Raw genomic sequence first — 24,970 nt, 5'->3', positions numbered from 1 at the left:
ATAATAATAATAATAATAATAATAAAGTTTCTTCACATTGTAGATATCATATAATTAAACTATAGCATTGACAAAATGTTGTCATCCTATTGAAAACGACAAGTTTGGCTTTGTTCAACATCAAAGCATGAAGCACGCCAAACTACTCGATTTGTAATACTTTAAAACGTAAAACATAATCAAATTGGCTCGAAATAAAAGCAAAATAAGCCAAATTTTGATTTAGTTTTGTCATTTTTATTAGATGGTTTACACTTACACCTATGCATAACAGATAATATGTAATTATGTAGGATTAAAGGTGTTTTAAAGGGAAATTGTTTGTTAACACACGAAAAGCATGACATCAAAAACTTCACACCTTAAATTCATGAAATGGGACCCACAACAACCCTACTCCTTTACACGTGTCAGATCACAAATGGTACCCCACACATAAATACTCCTGCATCGTTTAGGGTTTTCAACAAACGTCTCATTTCTTCACTCATGATACAAATCTTACATAACACCAAAAACCCTAAAAGATTAGGGGAAAATCTTGAGCTTTAGATGGAAAGCACCGATTCATCCACATGTTCACAATACCCAAATCTCCCACCGGGCTTTCGGTTTCACCCAACAGACGAAGAACTAGTAGTTCATTACTTAAAGAAGAAAGCTTCATCAACCCCTTTGCCTGTTGCAATCATAGCAGAAGTTGATCTTTACAAGTTTGATCCATGGGAGCTACCAAGTAATCATCTTTCGACTTAGTACTTTGATCATTGATCAAGTTTAGATTTTGTATGAATAATGTAGTTTTTATATATGTTAGGTAAAGCTACGTTTGGTGATCAAGAATGGTATTTTTTCAGTCCAAGAGATAGAAAATACCCTAATGGAATGAGACCTAATCGTGCAGCAACTTCAGGGTATTGGAAAGCTACTGGAACTGATAAGCCAATCTTGTCTTCAAGAGGAGATCAAAAGGTTGGAGTTAAAAAGGCTCTGGTTTTCTATGGTGGAAAACCCCCGAAAGGGATTAAAACCAATTGGATCATGCATGAATATCGACTTGTTGATCATGCTTCTTTCAAGTCTCCCATCATCAATTTATCAAACAAAAAGGGATCCTTACGGGTAAGCTAGCTTTGGTTTCTGGGATTAAATTTCAAAAGAATTTATTGACTTATCAGCTTTTTTCCACCCTTATAAGCTAAAAAGAATGTTTGACTATTGGAAATTAGCTTTTTAAACTTCTTTTTTCAAGAACTCATTTGCATATGATCACTATTTGAAAATTTGAGTCTGGTTTTTAGTTTGTTTTAGAAAACCAAAATTGTATATTTTGTAGTTTTTTTGTTTAAAAATTGGAAATATAAACGGAACAAACTATAGTTTAATACCATGAAGTTTTATAGCATAAATAAATACTTATTCGATTAATTGCTTAAGGCATTTCCAATTTTCTATTGCACTCGTTAGTTATAAATTTTTAGAATGTTTTTTGATATTATATATATGTTGTGAAATTCAAGGAATATATTTTTAATTCTTTTATCAAGTTTGACTTTAAATAGTCCAATTATGCTTATTGCTATTTTAAGGCTAGAAACCAAAATTTCTCCTACATACATTTCTACAATCCAAACTTATCATTAAGGGCCCATAATTTATCTTCATATCTTCTTATACGATCGATATAATTTAAATCAAAAAATGAACTAAACTAATATAACTTTATAAAAAAGGGTCAAGATTCATTTTCTTTTCTACTGTATTAATGTCCTTTTTTGTGTATAAATTAATGTAGCTTGATGAATGGGTTTTATGTCGTATATATAAGAAGAACAATGCAAGTAGACCGGCGGAAAGAGATTCAGATAACGATTATATGGAAAACATTATTGCTTCAAAGGCTACAAACTCCATTGGTCTAACAGAAAACAATCACGAAACGTATTTTGAAATCTTTAACAATGAAGATGGATCAAGAATTCGACAAAGCAACTCTATATCCAAGTTTGATTCTACAAGTTCTTCAATGAAATCGGGGGTTTCTTCGCTGATTTTGAATAATGGGAAACGCTCATTCCCGACTACTCACTATTGGAATCTTGAGTCCTCCGAGAAAAGGTTTCATTCCGATGATGACATGAATGGAATGATGGATGGAAATGGTTCCTTCATATCTTTGATGAATCCAGTTCAACAAGGGATTGGTGGATTCCATCCAAATACAGTACTTGGTTCAATTGGTGATTCTACGTTGCCATATCAGCTTTCTTCCTTAAACTGGACCTAAACTTCTATTTTTATTTTTGTTGTTGTAAGAAATCATAGATTATATTACTTTTTATAATAAAAATGCTAGCTTTAGACTATGTTTGGCATGGAGCCAAAAAAGTAGTTGTTAGCTTATAAACCAGTTGATTATAAAAAATTATGCTTGATAAAACCCAAGAGATAAGTTAAATAGGAATGTAAAATGATTGACATAAAATGACATGTAAAAGTTTTACATGATTCAATATAACAAAACAAATATATAATATATTCCATTAAGTTATAATAAGTATTAAATAACAGTTGTCCAATTATTTATGCTTAAATGAAAATTTATTATATCTCATATATACATCATATGAGATATATTTTGTAATAAAAATAAGAAACTAATACGAAATTATTTTCTAGTTGATCATGGCATTTTTTTTATCGAGAAACATAAATCCATTACTCATAATACACACTTACAAAATAACATATATAAACAATTAAGCATTAGAAAAAGACGAACCTGCGGTTGAATAGAAACATTTGTCTCTATGATCAAGTGGTATGGTCCATAAACAGATGGAATTTGTATAGTGAAAGTTATTATTGTTTGGATATGAAAGTATGCATGTCGAGAATTGATGGATATATATTTATGTAAGATTGTAAGGGATTTTCTATTATGTGGAGTTGGTTGCAAAGGATGGGGAATAATTTCCACAAAAAGTCGAAAGTCTAAATGTAACATCATGATGTAAAGGTAGACTATTATTTAAGTCAACATGCATGTGGGACTTGTTCATAATATTTAGACATTTGGTTATTTAATCAGTTTAAGATGGGTTAAACGGGGTAGGGGTTATTAGGGATTTTGGGGGTAGAAAACATGAGATTTTAAGGGTCATGTGAGGTAAACGAGGGGGGGGGGGGGGGGGGGGGGGGGGGAGGGGGGGAATTGGTTGTGTTTATGATTTTTGACGTTTTGAAATTTCTTTGGTGTATATGGAAAACTAAACCAAACCAAATTAAATTTCAGACAACCTAGACCAATCGGAAACCAAATTACACTTCGGTTTGAAATAAGGAAACCAAACTCTTGCTTGAACATAACAAAAGTAAAAGAGACCAAGAGATGAAACTTTTAGGGTGCATTTAGTTGCGGAAAAATTTGTCGTTTTCCGGAAAAAATTTCCAAGAAAAATGAGAATTTTGAAAACGCGTTTAGTTCGTCTATTTTTCTAAATTTTTCACGGAAAATGAAAATTTTCCATTTTCTAAAATTACAAAGAAGTTGGAAATTTTTGGAAAACCGATAATCATTGTTTTTCACATTTTTCTAATTCCAATTTTTTCTAAAATATAAACACACACCCACTCCCACCTCATCCACCTCTACCTACCCTCACCTTAACACTCCCAACCCACCACACCCCTACCTACCCACACTCACTCCCAAACCCACCCCCACCCCGACAAACACACACACACCCACCCCCACCCCCACAAACACACATACACACACACACCCACACCAACCCCCACAAACACACATACACACACACACACACCCAACACCACTACCACAATCACCGACCTACCATCACCATCACCACCACCCCATCACCAGCACCACCTCTGTCATCACCACCACTGCCACAATTGCCGCCACCCCGCTGCCACCACCACCACCGTCGCCATCATCGACACCACCACTACCCCCTGCCGCTGCCCCCACCAACGCCACTGTCCCCACGCCCACCCTACCACCGCTACCGTTTTCTAAAAATGAAAATCGATAGAAAAATACACATCTAAACACGTTTTCTAATTTTCTAAAACTGAAAATGAAAAACGAATAAGTTTTAACTAAACGCGTTTTCCAAATTTTCCAATGAAAACGGAAAACGAAAACTGAAAAGGGAAAACAAAAAACGAAAAATGAAAACTGTTTTTCCGTAACTAAACACAACCATAGAGCTTTGGGATCACGATGTCATTTGTAAAATGTAAACGTTGAATTGAATCGTTGAACATAGGTTTTTATTTTTTTTTAGTTTGATTTTAAAAGTATCAAAATATATGTTTTTTAGTAAATTAGATAAATTGAATTGAATTGATTTGGATTGGATTGGTAAAAATCCAAACCAAAAATCAAATTTTAAATGTGGTTAGGTCCAAATTTGATTTCAGTATGGTTTGGTTTTCAACTTTTTCGGTTCCAAACCAAATAATGCCCACCTCTAAGGGTGGGTGTTGTTTTGCCTTGTTGAAATCTTTCGGTTACAACCCATTTTTCTGTGAGAACTAAGTTTGTTTCTAATTATATTTAAAATTTTGATTACCCTTTTGATAAATTGCCAAAATAACTACCAAGTTACAAAATTGGTGGGTTTTCGAAAATCGAAACACATTATGAGTTTTGAAACAACTTTTGTCAGCAAATCTTTTTTTCTTGACAAATAGTATGAGTTTCAAAGAAAATTATTAGTTTTGAAATGGATTTTGTCATAATTTCGAACTATATAAGAAAAGTTACAAAATATATAAAAATTCAAACTCAGTTTTTGAGTTTGTGGCTATCTATAATGTTGTTTCTATATGCTTTTATAATGCAAATTCTTTAAACTTTCTAAACATAGTGTCGAAGGTTCATGAAGAAGATCTATCTTTTTTTTTTGTAAAATCGTTTAACTTGTTCACATCTGATGCCATCTAGCCAAGAACAAAAATCATGCAAGATCCAATACCCAAAACATGTGATACTAGAAGTGGCTTGCAAGTTGGTGTACCTTTGTCCTAACAATTAAGGAAAGCGTAAAAAAATCCATAGATATGAGAAGTAACCATAAACAAGCTATGAGCAATAATAAACTACAAGATAATTGTACTTATGGACATCCGAGTTTCCTTTAAACCAAGAATAGTATCCTGGAGGTGGAGAATCATGGAAAGGCCAAGAAACAATGAACTCGCTCTTATTAGCCAAGAATGACTAAAGGAACGATGAAGACTTTTAACATTTAGAAATTTATGATGTTTGACGTGTTTTATATAAATAAAGACAAATAACAGTCGTGAATAAATAAAATCAAACAATAATCTGATTGTGCAACTTCTTTTTTGTTCATTGAATAAATTAATAGAATAAAATGTATTGCATATTCTTTTAAAGATAAAGACAATAATAAAAATATAGCTACCGTTAACATAATTTGTTATAATATATGGTGTTTCATCCGTGCAACTTCCTTGTATACCTAATTTTGAGGACTTTTCATGACCTCCGTTCTCTGACTATATTTTTGAAGTCTTTGAGGACAGGTCGACGCCAATTTCAATTATTATCTCTTTCATGTACCTTTTGAAGACTTCCAGTTGTGTTCATTTTCAATTATCGACGAATGCCCTATTCTAATGGTTTTTCTACGATCGTCCTCAATTGAGCACATGAGATGAACATGTACACAAAAGTCACATAAAAGTTCCAACTTCTCCCTATGTGTTCTCAGACTACCCATTGTAGAACACGCACATCCTACAATTCATTATTGTGTGGGCTTAATTCATTTTGGTTTAATAACAACTCAAGCACAAACAACCTCAAAAACAAGTTCAAACCTTCATCCAAATTTATACTATGAATTTAGATATTGTTTATATGATTTTTGTAGTTGTTCTAGGTAATGACCAATGTTTCAAATTGGAAGACGACTATATTCCAAGTTTAGCAACTTATTAATCAATTTTACAAAAAAAAAAAAAAAAAAAAAAAAAAAAAAAAAAAATCACTTCAAAGCTCAACAAGGAGAGACAATATGAAGTTGCAAAGGTGCAAATCATAAGAGTTTCGAACTTGTTCATTGTTTCGAAACTCATATATAAACAACAAAATACCTATATATCGCCTTATATTACACCATATATATAATATTTTAATTGCTTCATTTGTGCCAACCATATAAAGAAAAAAAAAAAGTCTACACCATGCTTGGCTTAGTTGCGAATTCATTTAGATAGAACTACTAACTACAAATATGAGTTCCGAAATTGTGTTATTTTATGGCAATTTTCGCAACTTCTCAAAGAAAAAAATTGTAACTACGAAATCTGATCATTTCCATGAATATCTCTAAACTGTAACCTATATAGACACATACTAAACTAATATGGTGAATGACATACAACGAACAAGTAGATAGCATATCAACAATCTTACATATAATAAAGGTTTAAACACCTTGATTTTGAAATTACTTTTAATAAATAACCATTGACTAGCAATCTTTTTAGTTGGAGAGATAAAAAAAATTATATCAGTGTTACAATTATAATATAATATTTCAAATAAATATAAAAGATTGTATGCATTAAAAGATATTTTGAGTTGGTTTCAACCATTTGAGTCGTTTGCTTTTTATCTAAATCTTTTATTAAGAGGGTGTTTGGCTAAAACATATTTAAGGAGTTTTTTAACTTATTACCGGGTATATGCCAAAAACTAGTGTTTTTGATAGAGACTATTTAACAATGTTGTACAGATTATTAGTAAAGTCAAACATCAAACCTCTAGTTTTATAAGATGATAATTGATAATAAAGTTGACAAATCAAATTTGTTTACCTAACAGTTATAACTTAATCTTCAATCAGTCAAATGGATAATATGAATATGTTGAAGTCAACCAAAATGTATTCCAATGCTTACAATTTCATAAACTGTCATATTCAAAATAGATTGCCATAGACTACACCAACCTCCTATAGATCATCCACCATCTTCCAAAACAATATATATTCTTTCAAGAATCCAAGAAAATCCCAAAAAACCAATGTTAATAATGTCGATTAAAGGTGACACGCAAAAAAAAACTAGCGAGATCACAAAAAATCAACGTTTTTTTTTAAGTTAAGTGTATTCCTTTCCCCGGGTGTAGACAAAGGACATACCCGTAATTATGCTTGAAATAGATATCTCATGTCCTCAACAGTGAGACGCGTCTTCGAACCACCATTATCATCGTCTCCAAACGCTGATGCTACCATTTTTCTCTTCTTTTCCTACAAAAACAACAATTTGCAATTTTAGTCCCGCCTGCTACCAGCTACCGGTTACCAGTTACCAGGTATTATACCTACCTGAAGGGCTAAAATGCGATCTTCAACAGTATCTTTAACGGTGAGTCGTAAAACTGTAACCGGGCGAGTTTGGCCAATTCGGTGAGCTCGATCGATTGCTTGATCTTCGGTTGTTGGGTTCCACCAAAGATCCAGTAGAATTACATGACAAGCAGCAACCATGTTTAACCCAAGGCTAGCCGCTTTCAAAGACATAATCATAACACTTACCTACAAAACAAGACAATCTAATCTTAGGATATAAAATTATAAATCATAACAAGTCTGAGGGTAAAAGAGTAATTTCACAAAAAAGAGACAAAACCTCAGGTAGAGTGTTGAAATCCTTCACTGCTTTATCTCGAGCGACAACAGACATTGTACCATCCAGTCTTCGGTAGCCAATTGAGGAATCTTTAAGACAAACTTCAAGCAAATCCAGCATTCTTGTCCATTGTGAGAAGACTATCGCTTTCTCCTTTACGGGTGCATTTCCTAAAATACCCTTGGGTGTTGAAATGGATTGGAGGACTTGGAGGGCAGCTTTGATTTTGGAGGAATCGAGTGCTTTAATGGGTTCAATCTTCAAACAAGGCTCAGATTCTGGTGAACCAGAAGAAACTTCAAGTGTTGATTTAGAAAAAACCAAAGATTTACTAATGAGATTTTTGCAATCTGAAGATGGACATTGATTATCATCACTTGAAAGATGTTCCAGGATGCACTGATTGCAGAACACATGCTCACAACTTGTTACAACAGCATCTTCAGGTGGATCCTATACAACAAATTCATCATGTCAAATAGGGTTTTAGTTACTTTTTAGGGTTTAGAAATGTTGTTGTGCATACATTACATATTCCACAAATCGCTAAAGAAGCTTCCAAACATTTAAGAAGAGTGTTTAGTTTTTCAGATGGAAGCTCTTTTGCTTTTTCAACAGACAATCTCCTGTTAGTACTTGGGATACAGTCTTTAACAAGTAAAGGATGATCACATGCTTGTCTTAACCGAAGAAGCATCAACAATATGTTTACATAATTTTGTTTCACAGTCCCAGCAGCAGCATATTTCTGAATACACATTAAAAACTTAACAATATTTAAAACTATTAATAAAAAAGAAAAGGTTAAAAGTAAAAATAACAAACTGCAAATTGAGCACGTGATTCAGCCTCCAGACTGCGGTAAAAGTCACGCTCTTCTTCTGTGAAGTTGACTTTTTTCAGGGTAATGGTTTTTGGCGGCAAACAGATAATCGGTTCTCCCTTAACAAGTGTACCTGAAAAAATTTCATCAGAGTAAATTAAATTACATTTTGGTCCCTTATTATAGCTGATTTTTGCAATTCTGGTCCTGATTTTTTTGCCTTTTTGACGTTACAAAACTCAAAATTGAAAAATAAGCTATACCTAGGGACCAAAATGTAATATACTCTAAAAGAAAGAAATATAGATTATAGTTACGTTTTGTGCGTCGAAGCATAATCGTCTTCAAGATAAGCTGTAACCTTTTGTATCCAGATACCGGATTCCTTTGAATTGGGGCTTTGATTTGGGAACAGAACGATTTGAATACAGAAAACGGATTGTATCTTAAGAATCTGAAGTAACTATAAAGATCGTCAATGGAGTTTTGTATCGGCGTTCCGGATAAACACCACCTGCGTTTAGCTCGAAGGCCCCAACAAGCCCTAGCGACTTGTGTTTTGTAATTCTTAATACTCTGAGCTTCATCCAGTATAACCCTAAACCATCTTAATTTTGCAAGAGGCCGATTAATTAAATCAGAATTGGAACTTTCGACAGAGGTGGTAGGAGGATATTTCCTTTTCTTGTTGGGTGAGAGCTTTGTTTGAGTTTGACGATCGTCTTCTTCAACCAGCGGTTGTTTTGGAACCTCCATGGATACAATCGCGTATGTGGTGAGGACGACGTCGTACTTTGCCACCTCGATTGGATCCTTGGTTCTATTTACTCCGTAATAGACGAGAACAGAGAGATTGGATTCGTTGGTTACTTTGTTCTGTAACTCTTCGTTCCATTGACGAAGAACGCTTGTAGGGCAAACGACAAGTGTCCCTGCTGCTAGACTGGTTTTTATGTTGTTTGTATGCAAAATAACATCTTCTTCTTCATCATCTAAATTCAAAGTCTCTTGTTGTTTCTCTTTTGTTTCAATAGATAATGGAGGAGACCTTTCCTTGAGAATAAGGGCGATTGCAGATATTGTTTTGCCTAGCCCCTGCAATATAAATAATCAATAAACAGTGTATACAGAGATTATACTATTGATTCAGAATGAAATAAACAAAAAACAAAAAAGGAATACGGATATAAACTTGATCATCTGCAAGAATTCCTCCACAGCAGTGTCTGCTTTTTGTCTCTTTCTTTGTCATCCATGACAGAGCAATCCGCTGTTACATAGTAAAATATAAAAAGTTATCAACTTTATGTTCAAAAGAAGGTTCCATTTTTCCAGTTTTTGGAACCCTGAAACAGAAAGGTTTGTACACAACTTTCAAACCTGGTGTTTCAAAAGGGGAACTGTCAAGCCACCATCTTTTAGAGATGTTTCCTGCAGCTAAACAACATGAACATCATGAGAACCAATTTCAATCTAAACATAATACACTGTCAGTCCTCCAAAAGTTGCAAATGAGGGTCATAAACATTTTGACATGATTTTGAACCACTAGACGTTACTGACCTGTAACTGTAATGAAGCTTGATGAGCAGACTTTTCATCATTCTTTTTGAGCTTTGCATTTTTTCGCATGTTTGCAGATGTTTTTTGTGCAGAGACAAGTGAATTCCCATTTGGAACATGTGTACCATGGTTTTCATTGTTCACAACCACTTGTGTTCTTTTTGCCATATTACACCTATGAAACCCATGAAATCCATTTCTTGACTCTTCAGCAGCTTCACCCAAACAACTTTCACCACTTGCCAAAAAGGTCTTACTGCCTTCAACACTGACATATGGGCTTTCAGATACAGTCTCATAATTCATCACACTGTTTATTGATATATCATGAACTAAATGTTCCTCTGATTCAATCTTATTATCAAAAAACATGCCATAAGTATCATTTGAACCAAAACAATATGGTTCATTTATGCTTGTTATAGATGGCATACAAAACTCGTCATTGGGATCATGGAGAATGTCAGGATACATACTAAGATCCATGAATTGGGATTCCATGTTGACAGAGGCCTCTAATAAACTGTTTCCAACTGAATCGTCAAATATTCCATCAGTTATCTCATAATTATCCATCAGTTGATGATTATCATTTCTAATAGTAGTAAACCCAAAAACATCATTCCTATTATCTCTCTCGAAGTAAGTTTCTTTAATGGCATGCTGGCTAAATGACATAAAATCTTGAGTATCTGTACCTCCATGAGTTGCTAACCAAGAACTAACATGTGCTGGAAAAACATCTGGATGAAATTCAGATTCCAGCTTTTCATAGCCAAAATTAAATGTAAGTTTATCAGTAATAGATGAATCACTTGAACAGAAAGTTCTTGAAGTTGAGGCTTCTGAGTAACGCAAAAGGGGAAATGCAAGTGAACCTGAAAAAGGAGGCATACATGGATCAAACTCAAAAAACTGTGATAAATAATCATAAATTTGTTTAGAAGACAAGATTACCATTGTGGGTTTCAGAGTGCTCATTAGCACCATGTGAAGCCAACTCACTACAGGGTATAGTAGTTGATGAAGGATCAGCCAGCCCATTCTGCACAAGTTACATTGCATAGAAACTGTTCAAGGAAACGCAAACCCTAGTTTTTTCAACCTATACATGAAAAAATTAGATGACTCGTCTTTGAATAGTTTACAGCAATGACATACACTTTTAAACAAATTTACAAAATCATACTGCAATTCATCTCTAATCGCTTGAAATCCAGAAAAAAAAAGTTTACAAATTATTTTTCAAAAACGTCTAATTCTTCATGTCAAAACATACGCATCCACAACTCAACTACATTAACAGATTCACAAAATCAGACACCAATCCACCTTAAATCGCTTAAGAATCCGAAAGAATACCAAAAGTTTCGAGCTTTTCATGTAAAAACATGCATATACACATCCATAAATCAACCACATTACAACAACTTTCACAAACTCTAAGCAAATTCACACGATGAAACTCCAAATCACTTAAGTCGCAACCAAAACAAACAAACAAATATGCTAAATCTACCTCCGAATGGTCGCCGCGGGATTTCTCCCCAATCGTATTAAACAACGATACCAAGTCCACCGGCTCGTCGTCATTGGCGGGTGAAGCAAACCCGTAACCATCATCGCCATCAAACTGATATACGTACGAGTAACTACTGTTTGCCATGATCATCGTCTGTTACGACGGCAATGCTACTACTATAATGATGGTCACTTCAAATTCCAAAGAAAAAACCCTTCACTTTACCTCTTCAAACAGCCACAGTGAACATTGAACAACACATTTGCCTTCTATTGTGCCCTAATTTCTGTGAATCAACTAAAGATCATTGCCAGATTGTTATAAGGAAATCCAGTGAAGAATCCACGAGGAAATCCAAAATTGACGTTTGCTTTCGTTATTGGACTCGTATATATGGAATCAAATATTCAATGCGCATGGCTTTCGACCTTTCTTGACTATTTTTTCTATTTTTTATTTAAAAAATAAATAAATTTAACGTTTTATTTACAAAATAGGTTCAAAAACGTGACTCCAAACAAACTCATATTCATTCCACTTTAGGTAATATAAACATCATTTTACAATTTACACAAGCATGGAAGAGGAAAAGATGATTCACTCATCGACCATTTTGAAAGTCTGCGGATTCTATTTATGTCCGCTTATTAAATACAATCGGTTGGTAGAAAGTTTGTTTATTTTCATTTATTTAATAAATTAACATATATAACATGCCTTTTTTTCATTTAATTAAACAAACAAACAGAAATAATGACATCGTTTGTTTATTTATGTTTATGAACATCCGTTTATTTTGTTCACATAGGTTAGTTTATATACGGTTATTATATTACACATTGTATATAATATTATAAAATGAGTGAAACTTCTAAAAACAGTTTAATTTTGTTGGAAACTTTTTTTTTGAACGATAATTTTGTTGGAAATTTAATAGGTTATATTTACAAGTTGCTAAATTACCTTTAACCTATATTGCTAGGGATAATTTTTTGTGGGTTTATAAGTTTTTTCTACCTTAAGCCTTCAAAGGCTTTAGTGAACCTTAAGGAATGGATCAAGCTCACACGTGCCTAACCAGGTTGTAGACATAAGACGTGAAGTTCGCAAAATGACATAATTTAGACACATTTTGCATCGGTTGTTGTAAATTGAGGAGCTCTTATTCTAAACAAGGTTCAGGAGCCCTTATTCTAAACAAGGTTCAAATTGGATCGACCCCGCTAGTGTGTTAACCACACGTTGACTTCATGGATAGGCACAAGGAAGTCTTTATAAGTCTTGAGGAATTGGGTAAGCTCCAAGTTTTTTATATGGTCAATTTGTGACATGTGGCACGTCATGATAGTGTTGTTGTCATCTTTAATTCGATTTTTAGGGATTTAGTATAAATAGGACTTCTTGAACCAAAATCGTAGCTTTCTTTGCTCTCTCTTCTTTCCCTCTACAAAACAAATTTCTTTATGTTTCTGATAATTCGTTTCGTGTTTATTGGGTTCTCCATTGTTGTTGGAACGAATGATAACTGCATTAAATCATGAAATTCTACGTTGCGGCTTGCAACCATTTGAGTGTGTAAAAACCTTGAAGGATAATACTCATTATGTGTGGTTATCGTGCAAGAATATGCAATTTTTACTAAACCTTTTTGGGGGTTATCATTCCATCATTAGAGCACATTTAAATTGGATAATTTTGTTATATCGAATGCCACGGTAGACGAAATGTCAGCATCATGCATACCTAAATGTAAAAAATTATGCCATATTGAATTTTATAGTAGACATCATGAATGATTTTATACAAATTTATATGATTGAGATATATGTAACACCCGGTTCTCATGTACATTTCTTCATGTTTTAAGATTAATTATTTTTGAGAATTGTGAGTTGTGACTCTACGTGGGGCATAGTTACCTAGTTACGCATGGTGTAACTCATTGTCACACCCCCGAACCAGACGGCGGAAACGTCCGAGGGCTCGCGTGACTTAAATTGAAATATTATCACAATAAATATACATGAAACATAACACATTCATCACCAAACATTACATAGTACAACTGGCATTGTTTACATCAAGTACATGGTTTACATTACATGATCCCAAAATATAAAGTGTTTGGTGATTAGCAACTACAAAAGAAACTTTCAACACATTGGATGCTTCCTTGTCTAACGATTACCTGAGAATACAAGTTATTTTAAAAACGGTCAACATATATAATGTTGGTGAGTTCATAAGTGTTTTTGATGTAAAATAGTTTATGTCGTTCGTTAAAACCCAGAAAATCTGATATTTTCTGTATTAAGACTTTTCTTGAAAATGTTGTGATGATCATGTAAGTATATGCGTGAATGATTTCAAAACATGAATAAACGAGAAGTTTTGCATTATAGTTTTTGAAAGTACAAATGAGTAAGGTTGGTTTCCCCGGAAAACCCGATGTTTTCCGATAAAAAGTTGTGATTGTTTTGCATTATTGTATCGTCACATCGAATGAATATGATTTTCCTTGATTACTTAAATGATATCGGATTTCTACGTGAGTCGTTATAACCATGCATGATAATGACTAGTTCGTCTGTCTTGGCATTCTAATGAACACCGAAATTTGATCTTAAGATTTTGTCACCCTAGACTGGCCGAGTCTAACTGTAGCGAACAGCTTAGGTGTGGGGGAGTCACCCCCGTATAGATCTATACACAAACTCTCGCTCTCCCTTCAGGAGACTTTGATTACAACTACAGACTACGACCGACACTTATTGGTGTCACCCGTTATTACTCACTTAATCCACATGAATTTGATTAACCTTGATTAATGATCTGATTTTAGTTTACTTGAAGAGAAGATAAGCCTAACAGACGAGGAGAAGAGGACTACTAGGCCCTACTAATTTCGTATGTTATTTAAGGCTGTCGAGTGTACGAAAGGCGCGTTGGCCCATTTCGCATAAAGTTTATTTGGACCTTACTAGTAATGCTAATGGGCCACTGAGGCCCAATAGCATGTAAAAACCATTGAGTGTCCTTTAAGCATGTAATTGGGTCACAAGAGGCCCAATAACATGTGTTATTAATGTTGAGCCCAAAAGTCATGTTAATGAGTCACGAAGGCCCAATAAGCATGATTACAATCTCTCAAGCCCAACCATTAGAATGTTTACTTGTTTTGTATAGTATTAATGTTGCGAGTTGTTTAATTGATATGTCGTAAAAATCACGAATTTGTTTTATAACGATTCATAGATTTATAAAAATAGTTATTTTTCTATTTAAAACCCATAAGTTATAAAGTTTTGTATATTTTGACCCGATTATTTTATTATTAACATAATTGAACAAAAATATTAGTTTGACCTATTCAGCTCCTTATTTTGGTAAAGTTGGCAATTTTAGTCCTTTTTATAAAAAAATGACATATTAGGTCCTTGAACTATTTTTCTTGACATTTTTGACCCAAACACTTATTTAAATAATGTTTTAAGCCCAAAAGTAAATTTTAGAAAGCTTCAACCCTTTAGTTAAAAGACTTGCATTTTAATCCACACTTTTCGTAATGTTTACACTTTTTACCCAAAATCCAAAATCTTTGCATTTTCAATCCTTTTTAGCAAATAAGGTCATTTTAACCCCATAAATAGATTTATTTACCTTTCTACTCACTGTTTTGAGAAATTTACAATTTCAGCCCCCTTAAAACCATATTTTTCGCAACTTTGGGCCTATGGGTCGAAAAGCCCAAAATTTTAGCCCAATAGGCTACAATTTACATTTTTAGTCCTTTGAAAAGCATAATGTTCATAAAAACCTCCATTTTAACTGTTTTGACATTTTGAACCTTGTAAAAACCGTAAATGACAACTTTTTCCCAAACTTTTGTTTATTTGACAAAAATAGTCCAATAATGAGTTTTATGTTGTAGTTTGTTATTTTAAAGCTTGTATAGTAGTTTATCTTGACATGTTAAGTGAAATATGACCTAGAGCACATATTTTCCCTTCTTGAACTATAGATCTCGAAATATCCTTCATTTTTAGCACATATTTACCACAAAAACACAAGAAATCACACATAACATACAAATACACATAGATCTTCACATTTTACTTGTATTCTCCCCCATAAATCATATGAAAACCGAAAATAGAGGGGTATGAACTCACCTTTTCTTGTTGTTGTCGGTTTTGAAGAAAGAAATGGAAGAGTTTTGGTCCTAGCAACACCTTGATGTGGATCTCGAACTTGAGGTGATTCTAGGAGTGTGATTATCACAAATGTTTAAGATAAGGGATCTAATCATGAGAAAAGAGTTATATAATCCTTGCATATGTATAACTTACCAAGAAGTGATGATATTCTCTTGAAAACCCTCTTTGATGCACAAGGAAAATTTCGATATTTTGGAGTGAGAAGGAGAAGAATGCTTGAGAGAGTTTGGAAGAAGTTTGAAGTTGTATGTGTGTGTTTTCCTTGTGCTCTCGGCCGAAGAAGAAAAAGAGAGGGGAAGAGAGAGGTGATGAAGTGACTAACATGGATACATGTTGGGTTTTGCATGGAGATATGGGGTGTAATAAGGAGGTGACACCTCTAAGGTCAACCCTCCCTAATTACATTTTTCCCCCTTTTTTGTTTTCTACTTGGGTCGAGAGAGAGAGAGAGAGAGAGAGAGAGAGAGAAGGAAGAGAATGGCTTGGGCCTTTTGTGCTTGAGTCCGTAATATGATGCCCAATTTGATGATTTTCGGCCCATTGGGACTTTAGAGTAGATCACGGCCCAATTTTGCATAAGAAAATGGATTTGAGTCCATTAAAGCTAATCGAATTTGTTATGGCCCAATAAGGAAATCCTAGTCCATAATGGACTCAAACTGGGATTTTTTTAGGGTTTCCAATCTTTTGTTGACTATTTGAAGTGTTGTATAGAGTGTTTGATGGAATTTTGTTGTCATTGATTAAGCATCATACATTGCTTTCAAGTTTTAGTTACAATGTTATCCTTGTTTAATGTTTACAAAAGCATTAGAATTCCTAGTTGTGACACTCATTAATAGGATGCGGGGGTTTGTTGCCCTACGTGGGGCGTAACCCAAGTTACGCAGGGTGCAAATCCTAATTTCGGGGTCTTGGACCCTATTTAAGGTCCTTAACCTCCTTGAGGCCCTTCTTACTACTAGCCTCCACCCTCTTGAGCATATAACATGAAACCCTAGTCCCTTAGAGCAACTTTTGAGCCTTGTGTGTTTTGGGTGCATCTTGAAGAAGGAGAAGTCCAAGCTTGAAAATTGTTGAAGCTTAAGCATGTGGATCCAAAACCTACATTGCATTTCTCAACTCTAGGAGGTATAAAGCTTGTAACTTGTTGATACATGTGCTAGAATCTCTTTAGTATCTTGATTTTCATGCCTTTTTGTCCCATAATCTTGTGTCTTGTGAGTATAAGCTACTCCAGACCTTCAGGTTGCTAGTTTTCCGTTGTTCTAAAGTTGTTAGGACATAAAAATGGGATCTTGGTTTCTACCTTTCTTCCATGTAAGAGATTTTGGACATTAGAAGAAGTTAGAAAGTTATGGTTTGATTTTAAGTTCCATGTAGCCATGCAAAGGCATAAAGTCATCAACTTTATCATTTGGACATTTATTGGGACCAGATCTGAGCATTTGATGGCTTGTCTTTATGTATTAAGAGCTTAAAGTGAATTTTGCTTGACAACTTAGTACGTGGGGAGTAATCTGAGCTACGCCCAACATAGCTCGATTTTGGCCCGTTTCTGGAAAAGGACTTTGCGCCCTGCATAGAGTATGGTGTACGTAGTGCGTAAGTTAATGAAAGGTTGACCGTTGGTTTTTTGACCAGTTTGACTTTTGGTTAACTGTGAGGGTTTGAGGACTCAGAAAGGAAAAATGGTCTTTTATCCAAATGAGGGTTTATCTTGGTATTTGGACTTGATGAGTTGGAGAATTACCTTAATTGCTGATTAGAGTTTGGTTTTGGATATGTTTAGTGGGAGAGACTTTATCATCATAGGCTCATGAGTGAGATCTATTTGTTGACGAATTGAGGTGAGTCTCTTCATTGTACTTATGGGTCGAAGACACCAATGTCGGCCTACTGGATTATGTTTGTAGGATGATAGTGGTCTTTGTGACACTTGTTGATATGCATGTATGTGCTTGTTCTTTATGACTATTGCATGTGTATGTATGTTTTATATATCGTTTTGAGTGAGGCCCGTTATGCTGTAGGCAGGGCTCGTTATGCTTTTTGGGCGGGGCCCGTTATGCTGTGGGCAGAGCCCGTATGCAGTTCGGGCGGGTCCCGTTATGCTGTGGGCGGGGCCTATTTATATGTATGTGTTATGTGTTATTTTGAGGGACTCACTAAGCTTTGTGCTTACAGTTTGTGGTTTAATGTTTTCAGGTACATCTGGTTCGAAAGGGAAGGGCCCGACATGATCGCATAACGTCCACCATTGTTTCGTATTCTATGACTTTGTTTTGTACTCTAATGACTTTTGATACATTTTCCTTACACTTTGATTGGGTATTTGGAATGAATGAATGGTTGTTTCTGGTTGACTTAGAGAAAAAATTTACTTCATATTTTTGGGATATTTCAAACACTAAGCACACCACAATAAACATTATTTGCATTGGAGATAAACAATGGTAATTACAGCACTAAGCATACCACTAACAACTGATCCCCCGCACAATGGTAATTACAGCACCAAGCATACCACTACTTCTTTCAAAATAATATAGAAGTACAGTGTTATAGATACTAAATCCATCATTAGCTTACATTCCTCAAATATAAGATTACAATAACCCATGCTACCATCAATTTCAGTCCTATCAATTTAGGACACAATATTGTTCTTGTTATAATTTTATCAATGATATATATATATATATAACCTTATCACATTACCTTACGGCCAACAAAACTACTTTAGTCTAACACATATATGTACACTAACGGTACACCAACATCTTGCAACTCAATAAACATGCAATGTCACTAACCATACTATCAAACATTCCACTTACTCAGAAGGCATAATAGAGTTATAGTCATGTTAGCTACTATTAATTTCTATAACTTCTCTTGATAGTAATTAATATTACATAAATTACTAATTCATCTACTAATGGTATTACAGTCACCAAGACTATCATCACTCTTCTGCAATAATCCTTCAAATATAACACCACTGACACTAAGTTCGCTATAAATTTACATTTCTCTATTGATGATATTACAGCCACCAAGGATACCATCATAAACTAATAATTCAAATCATTTCCATAATTATATTACTCTATAACTTTTAAATATCCATTACCAGTTCACATTTCTTAACAGTATACAAGTATGACGTTCAAACACTAAGTCCGACATTGACTTACATTAACCAATATCAATCTACAAGTATAGCGTTCAGAAACTAAGTCGGTCGTTGACCTGTAATTCTCCCGTACCAAAGTACAAGTGTAACCTTACGGGTTCCAATTCTAAACATAACAATACACAATAATCATACTATTGTATTTAACACGTAATCAACACAATACAACAATAACATACATCTAGACAATATATATCTAGAAAAGAAGTGAGATTACTCACCTACTGCGCAAAAACCTTCAAAATGACACAAATGAAATCTATGTATACTTGCGCACGACCACGCTGTTGTGGTTTATTGACCACGTTGTGGTGTTCAAGCGGTTTCCGACTTGCCACGTATTTCGTCTTCATACCGCGTGTCCTTCAACGCTCAACATGTGTCTCGGTGACTCAACCACTACCACGCTGTGGTAACCCAAAAGTTGACCGTTTGACTTTGACTTTTGTTGACTTTCTCAAAACAACAACATACTTTTACCCTAACTTCAAACGGTCATAACTTCCTCATACGAACTCCGTTTTCGACGATCTTTATATCCACAGAATCGTCTCGGAGTAATCAATCACGTTATTCCACTAAATCCTTTCCATACGTAAACAATAATATATGTTGTGAAAAACGGGTATTACATAAGGGTCGTCGGAAAGAGTCAATTTTTGCATGAGTTAAAGAGAGACGAAGTAAAGAGGTGGCAGTAGTAGGTTGTTCGATGTGGGTTTCCGACGAGAGGGAGTAGAGATAGCCGGAGTAACGAACAATAGTCATAAGTTAGCTGAGTAGAGAAAGGTGTAGTAGAAAGTGGCAACGATAATTGTTTACCATGAAACGGTAGATGCCGATGTGGAAAGAATATTATGATGATTAGAATATGATAAAGGAATATAATATTTCATGAGTAACACAAACCTTAAAAAAATATTTGGGATTGTGCCGAGTGAAAAAAAGAAGAAGAAGATGTCATTAATTTACTCTTGAATATAATAAAAACGTTTATATAAAAATCCATTAGATTCCTATATAATTAAAGACCAAGGAAGATAGAAAAAACCAAATTTCAAAGATTGGGCTAAAAAATAATATCCATAACCCCAGGGGTCAGTTTTAAAAAATCATATTGATCGATAGTTCCCCAATCAATACACGCATAAAACCCGATTGTTCTTCTTCTTTTCTCGATCTACAAAATTCAAAAGTCGAAATTCAATCAAACTGATCAAAGTGTTACGATTCTTTAGATGGGTTTGAAGGTTAGAGCAGTAAACTGATGTCATTGTTTTGGAGTGTCATCCGTCAACTAGCAGAAATTGAAGCCATGGTAATAACTTATCCCTTTTTTTCCCATTCGTTCTTCGAGAAAATTAAATCATATTCCCTGCCCCGATACAATCAGCTGTGTAGTTAAAGGTTGTTGTTGTTGTTGTTGTGATTTTTGTAATTTTGAGTTTAGGGCTTTACGTTTTTTTGAAATGAATATTGTAATTCTTACTTATTAGGGTTTAATCGAGATTAATGGTTACGAATCGATTATTCATTTGTTTTTTCATGAATAATATCTGCAACTCTGCTTGAACATATAACGATATGGTTATGTAGAAGGTTAATTAGTACTTGTACCTGATGCAGTTAAATTTGTACATTACCCGCGATATGTAAGTTTCAGGAGATCTGGAATTGTAAATTAATCTATCTTCAGACAGTTTATAGTTATGGCTGTTCATCGGCTTTGAAAAAAAGTAATATAATCGAAAATCAAATTGAACTGAACCAAGTTTGGTTCAAACCTGATTGTGAACAGATGCAAACTTTTTGTTTTCTATTTGAAAATTGTAAACCTAAACGATATTGTTTTCAAGGTTGAAAAGATTAATAACAGATAAAATTGCAAATCACTGTCAGAGCCCAATTGTTTTCAAGTTCCCCACGTCTTTTTCTTATGATGGATTTGACAATGTTGTTATTTACAATTTATTATTATATATAGGCTACTTCAAAGAAGGTAATAACAAGAGATGAATGGGAGAAAAAGCTTAATGATGTTAAAATCCGAAAAGAAGACATGAACAAATTGGTTATGAATTTTCTTGTCACTGAGGGATATGTTGATGCAGCAGAAAAGTTCCGAATGGAATCTGGAACAGAACGCATCCATTTTCATCTCTTTAATGAGTTTATTTATTTATTTTTCAATGTTAATGTGTCAATTTGAATCATTTTCTTCCTTTTATATGAATTTCCTTAATAATATAAACAGCGGATATAGATCTTGCAACCATTACAGATCGTATGGCTGTTAAAAAAGCTGTTCAGTCAGGGAACGTTGAAGATGCAATTGAAAAGGTTAATGATTTGAATCCTGAGGTTAGTTTATTGTCATGATTACAAATTATTGAAGGGCTTTCTAGACATTTTACTATTTTCTTTTTGAATGTTTCAACCCATATATGTTTTATGCAGATTCTAGATACAAACCCACAGCTATTTTTCCATCTGCAGCAGCAAAGGTTGATTGAATTGATTAGAAATGGAAAGATTGAAGAAGCTCTGGAATTTGCACAGGAGGAGCTTGCTCCAAGGGGAGAGGAAAATGTAACTTCTTATACTAATAATAGTCAATTTGATATGCCGAAAATGCCCTTTATCTGATAAACTCCCACCATTGCAGCAAAGCTTTCTAGAGGAATTGGAGAGAACAGTTGCCCTGCTGGCATTTGAAGATGTGAAGAATAGCCCTGTTGGAGATCTTTTAGACATATCTCAACGTCTAAAAACTGCAAGTGAGGTCAATGCTGCAATCCTTACAAGTCAAAGCCATGAAAAAGGTTACTTTTTTTTTTTTTTTATTTAAATCCAATTATCCATGAATCTTTGTATTTTTATTTATTTAGCATTGACTGAATGAGATCCGATTGACAGATCCGAAGCTGCCAAGTTTATTAAGAATGCTTTTATGGGCTCAAAATCAGCTTGATGAAAAGGCAGCTTATCCACGCATCACAGATCTTTTCACAGCCACACTTGAAGACCCCGCTGTTTGACTTTGATTTTGACTTGGTCAAACTACTTAAACATTTGTTACTTGCAAATTCCAGGTTTTCTTGAAATGTGTGTGTGTGTTGCCATCTTTAAAATCCTTTAGTTGTAAACACAATTGTTAGTGGCCTGTGATCTCTTGTAAAATGAAGTGGAGTTTCTAAATGATTTTGAATGTTAACAAGTCTCTTTTTCTTTGGTATTTTCTTAAACAAATGGAGTTTGCACAAAAAAGTAGGGGTAGTTGCAAGAAATAACAACATACTTTCATTTATTTGTGATATCATTTATACACAAAATGATAGAATTTTCAAAGTATAATGTCCTAATTAGAAAAGTATTCAAAGTACAAATGCTATAGTTGTGTAGATTTTACAAAGCACAATTCCATATGTAGAAGAGTAATTTACATGTTTTTGGTCTCTGTTCCAAGTTAATTACTATATTTTTTGGCTCAAAATTACAAAAAACAGTTATACATAGGTACCAAAAAATAGTCAGCATTAAGAAAACATCTAATAAAGAACAAAATTGCTTCATAAATTTTTGGGATAAAAATTGTAAAATTTAGCTATATTCAGGGACCAAAAATGTTAATTACTCCATGTAAAGGTTGAAAGAAAGAAATGAAAATGGGATGTTACCATATACAAATGAATGGAAGTGTATTATTATTTTTTTTACATCCACCCTTGTTTTTATGCATTTAGATTCTCTTCGTTTGTCAAAAAAAAATTGTAGTTAGAGCATTTTTAATGGTAGGTGATTTTAATTATTTATTATTCTTTGAATAACCTTTAACATAAATTTTTACTAGTGGAGTGGTTTTTTTTTTTTTTTTTTTTTTTTTTTTTTTTTGAGAAGCCATTCAAGGCTTCAAACCTCTTCATCCTGTAGGTTTTTTCTATTTTGATCCATACATTTTTTTTTATATCCGAAGTATGTAAATCTTTGGGGAATTGCAATAAAAGACCTTAAGTTTAATCAATTTTATGGTTTTATCCGAAATACTTCCTTTTTTTTCTTTTTTTTTTTCATTTTTTCCAACAATTTTATGCAACTCTTTGATTTTACTCATTTTATATTTTTTTTTCCCGATTTACGCTAATTTGGCATATTTTGTTGATTGGGTATTTTTTTTTTCTTAACGTTATTACTAGTATATATGTTGTGATTCACTTTCTAGTTTCTTAACGGGTGTTTGGGATAAGTTTGAAAATTATTTAGGGATAATGTCAGTGTAGCACATTCAACTTTTGTCATTTGTCCGATTTGATCATTAAATTTTTTTTTTTTGCACATTAAACCATTAAACTCGTTATTGACCTGCCAATTATATCATTATTCCCGAATTTAAAAGGTTTCCCGGTTACCCTTGATCTAGGTGGCTTTTTTTTTATTATTTCAAAATTAAAAAATCACATCTTAATCTACATGGCTTTTCCTTTTTAATTTTTTGTTTTATTTCCTCCAAATAGAAACCCTAAATTAACACTCATTGTACGAATGTGAAGAACCGCCGCCACAACCGGTCCCCAACACCGATCATAGCCATTTTGAAGAATCATCTCCGTCATTTGCAGCTAGATGCCAGCCAATTAAAGCTTCAAAATCAACACAAAACATGTATTCAAAGTGGTAACATAAAGGATTTGTTTTCGTAGGAGGTCGGCGTCGGTTTCGTCGGGATTGTCGGTTTCATTGAAGGGCATCGTCAAAGGCATCAGAGGAAGGTGAACTCTTTTATCCCAGGTGATGATGAAGTTTCGATGAAGAAGTCATGATTCTTGTTACTGGGTTCGTCTTCAAAACTCAAACCCATGAACAAACTCGAACCCATGAACAAAAACAAGAAAAGATACAAATGAAACAATAAGCTTTCCAAGGTAATCTGATTACAATTAAACAATAAGCTTTCAAAATCGAGATCCTACCCTTTGATTCTGCGTATCGATCACAGCCAAAAGCTCCTGTTCTTCTTGAAACAGTTGTAGTGGCTTGATCCCTTTTTATTTATGTGTGTGTTTATCGGTAGCATAAAACAGAAATCAAAGTTCTTCCCTTTTAAATTTGTATTTCTGATGTTGGGATGAAGATGGTGATGTTAGGATGAAGAGGATGATGGGGCGATGGTGGGTGTTTTATGTGCAGGTTTTAGTGGTGTACAGATGGAGAATGGGTGATGTTAAGGCGTTGTTCGGTGGTTGGGAGGAGGAAACTAAGTATTCGAAAATAGATGAGTCCACCACTTTGGCATGGATCTTATGCAGTGGTGTTCAGATTCGTTTTAAAGCTCCTACCAATTTGTTCTTTACAATCATCGATGATTAATGGGTTTTTTTGGTTATGAAATCAATTTTTTGGGTTTCTTTCTTCATTTACTCTTCCGAGATGGTGATTAATGGTTCTTTTTGGTTTCTGGATATGTACGAAATGTGGTTTTCTTTGTAGAAAATGTACAGTCTTTAAATTTTGTTGATGGTTGATGATCATTGTGGATGGTTTTGATGGTGATGGACAAAGTTGACATGGATTTATACATGTGGCTACCAAAAAATATTTACAAACTGATTATTAATGACACATCAGCAAAGCAACGGGGAAACATTTTAAATTCGGGAGTAATGGTATAATTGGCAAGTCAATAACGAGTTTAATGGTTTAATGTGCAAAAAAAAAATTAATGACCAAATCGGACAAATGACAAAAGTTGAATGTGTTACAGTGACATTATCCCAATTATTTATTGACTTTCTTAGGGTGCGTTTGGTTGGCATGAAAGAAATGGAATTCGAGGGAAAATGATTCCAATTCCCTCGAATTCATGTGTTTGGTTGGACATAGAAGAGGAAAAATGATTCCTAAATGAAATAAAGTTTCCACTATATGGAGGAAAAGTGAATTCCTTCCAAAAT

The 24,970-nt window shown here is 34.0% G+C and overlaps 3 protein-coding genes and 1 long non-coding RNA gene across 5 annotated transcripts; 3 read left to right on the top strand and 1 right to left on the bottom strand.

The window, feature by feature from the left end:
• Positions 1–393: 393 nt before the first annotated feature.
• LOC145124403 (NAC transcription factor 56-like) lies at positions 394–2,388 on the top strand. The gene is made up of 3 exons (XM_079059728.1): positions 394–736; positions 818–1,122; positions 1,796–2,388. Exons 1-3 carry the CDS (start codon positions 553–555, stop codon positions 2,285–2,287), a joined length of 981 nt encoding a protein of 326 aa, XP_078915854.1. The 5' UTR covers positions 394–552; the 3' UTR covers positions 2,288–2,388.
• Positions 2,389–6,913: 4,525 nt separating this feature from the next.
• On the bottom strand, positions 6,914–11,976 carry LOC145124717 (helicase-like transcription factor CHR28). Of its 2 annotated transcripts, none has more exons than XM_079060165.1 (11): positions 11,604–11,976; positions 11,042–11,129; positions 10,085–10,962; positions 9,902–9,958; positions 9,714–9,791; positions 8,839–9,616; positions 8,524–8,654; positions 8,225–8,446; positions 7,699–8,151; positions 7,395–7,604; positions 6,914–7,316 (listed from the first exon to the last, which is right to left on the bottom strand). In XM_079060165.1, the coding sequence occupies exons 1-11, from the start codon at positions 11,754–11,756 to the stop codon at positions 7,212–7,214; spliced, it is 3,153 nt and encodes a 1,050-aa protein (XP_078916291.1). In that variant the 5' UTR covers positions 11,757–11,976; the 3' UTR covers positions 6,914–7,211. The 2 variants fall into 2 exon arrangements, with proteins under 2 accessions (XP_078916291.1, XP_078916292.1); XM_079060166.1 differs by having other exon boundaries at positions 9,902–9,952.
• Positions 11,977–20,183: 8,207 nt separating this feature from the next.
• LOC145125944 (LisH and RanBPM domains containing protein) lies at positions 20,184–22,252 on the top strand. The gene is made up of 6 exons (XM_079061350.1): positions 20,184–20,340; positions 21,007–21,166; positions 21,277–21,383; positions 21,480–21,611; positions 21,688–21,844; positions 21,939–22,252. Exons 1-6 carry the CDS (start codon positions 20,290–20,292, stop codon positions 22,058–22,060), a joined length of 729 nt encoding a protein of 242 aa, XP_078917476.1. The 5' UTR covers positions 20,184–20,289; the 3' UTR covers positions 22,061–22,252.
• A 1,076-nt stretch (positions 22,253–23,328) lies between these two features.
• LOC145123254 (uncharacterized) lies at positions 23,329–24,534 on the top strand. Its single transcript, XR_013715063.1, has 2 exons — positions 23,329–23,941; positions 24,207–24,534. It is a non-coding gene; the product is annotated as an uncharacterized LOC145123254 (long non-coding RNA).
• The last annotated feature ends 436 nt before the right edge of the window (positions 24,535–24,970 follow it).

The sequence above is a fragment of the Lactuca virosa genome, chromosome 7 (assembly GCF_052849685.1).
Source record: "Lactuca virosa cultivar CGN04683 chromosome 7, Lactuca_virosa_CGN04683_v6, whole genome shotgun sequence".
Classification (NCBI taxonomy): domain Eukaryota; kingdom Viridiplantae; phylum Streptophyta; class Magnoliopsida; order Asterales; family Asteraceae; genus Lactuca; species Lactuca virosa.
Note: the sequence above shows the minus strand (reverse complement) of the source record. Positions and strands in the feature narration are given on the sequence as shown.